Here is a 3,927-nt window from a genome sequence, read left to right on the forward strand (position 1 = left end):
CAAGGCTAGCGCTCTATCACTTGAGCCACAGCGCCACTTCCGGCTTTTTTCTTTTTGCTTATGTGGTGCTGAGTAATCAAACCCAGGGCCTCAGGCATGCAAGGCAAGCGCCCTACAACTGAGCCACCTTCCCAGCCCACCCCCGGACCTCTTACCCTCCTCTGTGATTCTGTGATATCAGGATGGTATACTGTATCTACTTGTTTACTTGTCCCACTTCCCTTTGAGACCAGAAGCTAGTCCTTCATCCTTCTATGACTCTGCCTCAAATATACAAAATATAGTTGCTAAGTGAATGGATGAATGAATGAGAAAACAAACCAATATGGGACAAGGCAGGAAAGACTGAAGAGGGCAGGGCATCAGGTGTTTTTCACCCTTCTAGCCTTTTTCTCCCAAACCTACCTGCCTCATGAGCTCAGGGTTGTTGAGCATGTGGCTGATCTCAGGGTTCCTTTCCATCAGCTGCTGCATCTGAGGGTTAGCCATGATCATGTGGCGCATCAGGTCAGGGTTAGACATCATATCCTGGACCAACGGGTTCTCCATGATTTGTGACAACATCTCAGGGTTGGACATCAGCTGCCTCTGCATCTGTTGCTGCAGCTCCATGAAGTTGGCAGAGCCTAGGCCCAGGCTGCCCAGCCCCAGGATGCCCCCAAAGCCAGCTGTGGGGAGGGGGCAGGGTCACAGTCTACCCCAAGAGTCCTTCCCCCATCTAGTAGAGCCAGAATTTGGGTCTCCAAGATGGGCCCAAACTACTTTTCCCATCTCCCTTTCCAGTCACTCCCACAGCCCCAGGTCTGATCTGCTTCTGGCAAAAAGGTGAGCTCAAAGGATTGAGACCTCTTTGACAGCAGAGATTGAGCTAAGTACAGAGTCAAGCAGAGGTAAGGCAATCAGTAGTGGCCTGTTAAATGAGTAAATGAACACTCCACATCTGCATAATTTTGGGAGTCGCCTTTTCCCAGTTCACAGGCTCTTCCAATCGCCATGCCCAGAGCTCATACTTGGCTTATACTCCCCTCCTCTAGGAAATTCATGGACTCGTTTCCTTCCCAGCTTGGTCAAGCACTAAGGTCTGGAACCCTATGTCCAGGTGTCCCCAGTCACATAGAACTAGGAGTAGGACCATGTTTTTCCCTCCTTTTGGCTTTCCCCCACTCCCTAGCCCAACACAAAATTGTGTTCTCCTTTCCAAGGGCTTACAGAGAATAGATGCAGTAGCACTGGGGGGTCCCTCCCCAACCCCTGGGGAGGGACCCCCCCCACTGCTCCTCCGGCTTCCACTGCCAGCATCTGAAGCAGCACTGCCAGAAGTGGAGGGCTGGGCAGGGGTGGCAGGTGAAGCAGGTGTGGTAGAGGGTGCTGAGGCAGGGTCAGGAGTAGAAGGGGAAGAAGCAGTGGCAGCAGCTGGATCCTGAGCCCTGGGGAAAGAGAAAGGAGAATGAATCCTGGTTGGACTAAGTGCCAAAGAGGGAAGGTACCACAGCCATCTCTATGTGGGCTGTGCAGCTACTGCTAGCCCAAGCCACCTTCTGAGCAACCCTGATCCCAGTCACCTCGGGCTGAGGTGAGGCGATGCTGGTGGGTGGGCAGTCAGTAAACAGGGAGAGGGAGGAAGTCATTAATGTCATCTGTCTTCATCCAGGGCATCTCCTAGAGGAAGATGCAATTGTCTCTACCCAAGAGCCACCCACCTAGGCCTGGGCACAGGCCAGCTAGGTGTAGTGGAGGAAAGGCGAAGGAAGTATTGGACTGGGAAGTCCCAACCAGAAAACAAGGTGGGTTCCTCTCCTGAGCTTACTTCTGAGGGGTCTTGATGACCAGATGGACAGTGAGCCCGTCCTTGATCCCGTGCTGATTCAGTGTGTCTCCATCCTTGAGGATCTTGCCTGCGAAGATCAGGACCAGCTGATCCTGCTGAGCCTTAAACCTCCGTGAGATTTCCTCTTTGAACTGTGATCAAGAAGCAAAGAACATTATGGAGGCTGCCTAGACACCACCCACCAGGGACCCTGCCACTTCTTCAAGAATGTCTGCATTCTCTTGCTCTGACCTCTACTTGTGGGAAGTCCTTTCTGCAGTCTTAACTCCCTCCCTCTAGCTACAATAAATAGCTTCTTTCTTAATTTCTTTTTCTTTTCTTTCAGTTCTGGAAATAGAACGGAGGGTCTGAGTTGCTAGACAAGTCTCTACCATTTGAGCCACACCCCCAGCCCAGTAGGTCTCTTAATTCTCATTCAAGGAGACAGACCAACTAGTTCTCACAGCTCTATCCCAGAAGCTCCTAGCCTCACCTCTTGTGAGAATACTACTCAGGCAGCCCTCCCATTCCCAATCCTTTCAAATTGCCTTGAACCCAGGCAGAGTCTCGTTTCAGTCTTCTCTGGCTCCTAGTTTCCCCTTTTCTTCTTTATTCTTTGTGCCAGACCTGGGGCTTGAATTCAGGCCCTGGGTACTATCCATGAGCTTCGTTTTGCTCAAGGCTAACTAATGCTTTCTTTACCACTTGAGCCACAGTGAGACTTACTGGAGATGAGTTTAATGGACTTTCCTGAGATCCTTAGAGCTAGGCCTCCTGAGTAGCTAGGATTTCAGGAGTGAGTCACAAGCACCTGGCCTCACTTCTTTTTATTTCCAGCTTTCCCATAACAACTACCACAAATTCAGTAAGAGTCCTAACCATTCACAAGTTAGCAATTTACTGCATTATCTTCCTCATCTCATAAAGATTAGAAAACTGAGGACCAGAGAGTTTAGGTAATTTGTCTTGGGAAGACTGGAACTCGGGCCTTGATGCAAATGTCTAGGCTCTTAACCAAACACATGTCTCTCAATTAGAGCTGTTTTCAAAGTCAGCCTTGCAGAGAACACTATTTAAATTCTGAGATTTAGTAATCTGATATGGAAGTGAGGAAAAGAGATGGCACTAAGGGCTACTTTGGAGCTAGTAAGACTCTCCAAATTCTATTGCCCTCCGCCCCCCCCCCAACAACACCAAACACACCTTTGCAATATATATACAGTGCACTTGCTGAGCAAAAGCAGTTTTCAGGTCTCTGGCTTTCAACCAGACGGCCTATCTTAAGCCCCACCTATGTGAAATTCTGGAGCAGTGCAGGAAATAAATAGTTCCTCATGCAACGAAATTTTATTGAGCACCTACAGAACTATAAATCCCAGAAGAGAGCAGAGAACCAAATGTAACCACCTGCATTTGAGAGAGTGGGATGCCTCTGGGCAGAGGGGAAAGCGCCCTGGTCGCCCCAGCGCTCAGAGACGCCAGGGCTTCCTCCTGGAGACACACAGCGGGCGCTGAGAACTCCGCCCGCACCACCCCCCACCCAGGTTCAGCACCTCGCCCCAGTCCTACTCCGCCTCAACCCCCCCGCAATAAGTGGGACATAACTCCCCTCAAGCCCAGGGTCCTCCCCGGTCCCCACTCTCCACCACCACGCCCCCAGCTCTGGCCACACAGCCAAACCCGCCCCCCCACCCCCAGCACGCGCCGCGCTCCCCCATACCCACCCTCGCAGGGCGCCCCCTTCCCGCCTCTCTTTCCCTGCCATACTTTGGAGTGCCCGCCGGCCCCCACGCTCCAGTCGGGGACCTTGCCCGGGGCCAGGCCCTCACGGAGCGCCCCCCCTCCGCTGACCCCTCCTCCGCGCTCCTCCCTGACCACCCCCGCCAGCGAACCGTGCTACCTCCTTGACCGAGGCGCGATCGCAGATCACGATTTCCTCCTTGTCCTTGGGGGTCTTGACTGTGACCCGAATAGGGGGCCTCGTCTCGGCCCCGCTCGGCTCCGCCATGCCGCCGCCGCCACCCGGCCGCCCGCCAGCCCGCCCCGCTGCAGGTTGGCGATGGCCTCGTCGTAGCTCTCCATCTCCAGCTGGCACTGGCCCAGGAAGAAGTGCGCCTTCA

General features: G+C 53.1%; 1 protein-coding gene across 1 annotated transcript; it reads right to left on the reverse strand.

Annotated features, from left to right (window-relative positions):
* Positions 1–405: 405 nt before the first annotated feature.
* LOC106002608 (ubiquilin-4) lies at positions 406–3,834 on the reverse strand (the record flags this gene model as incomplete). The annotated part of the gene is made up of 4 exons (XM_013037460.1): positions 3,708–3,834; positions 1,808–1,959; positions 1,210–1,427; positions 406–668 (listed from the first exon to the last, which is right to left on the reverse strand). Coding segments are annotated over exons 1-4 (741 nt in total), but the record flags the coding sequence as incomplete, so codon positions are not given.
* Positions 3,835–3,927: the final 93 nt, after the last annotated feature.

The sequence above is a fragment of the Dipodomys ordii genome, unplaced genomic scaffold (assembly GCF_000151885.1).
Source record: "Dipodomys ordii isolate 6190 unplaced genomic scaffold, Dord_2.0 Scaffold14848, whole genome shotgun sequence".
NCBI lineage: Eukaryota > Metazoa > Chordata > Mammalia > Rodentia > Heteromyidae > Dipodomys > Dipodomys ordii.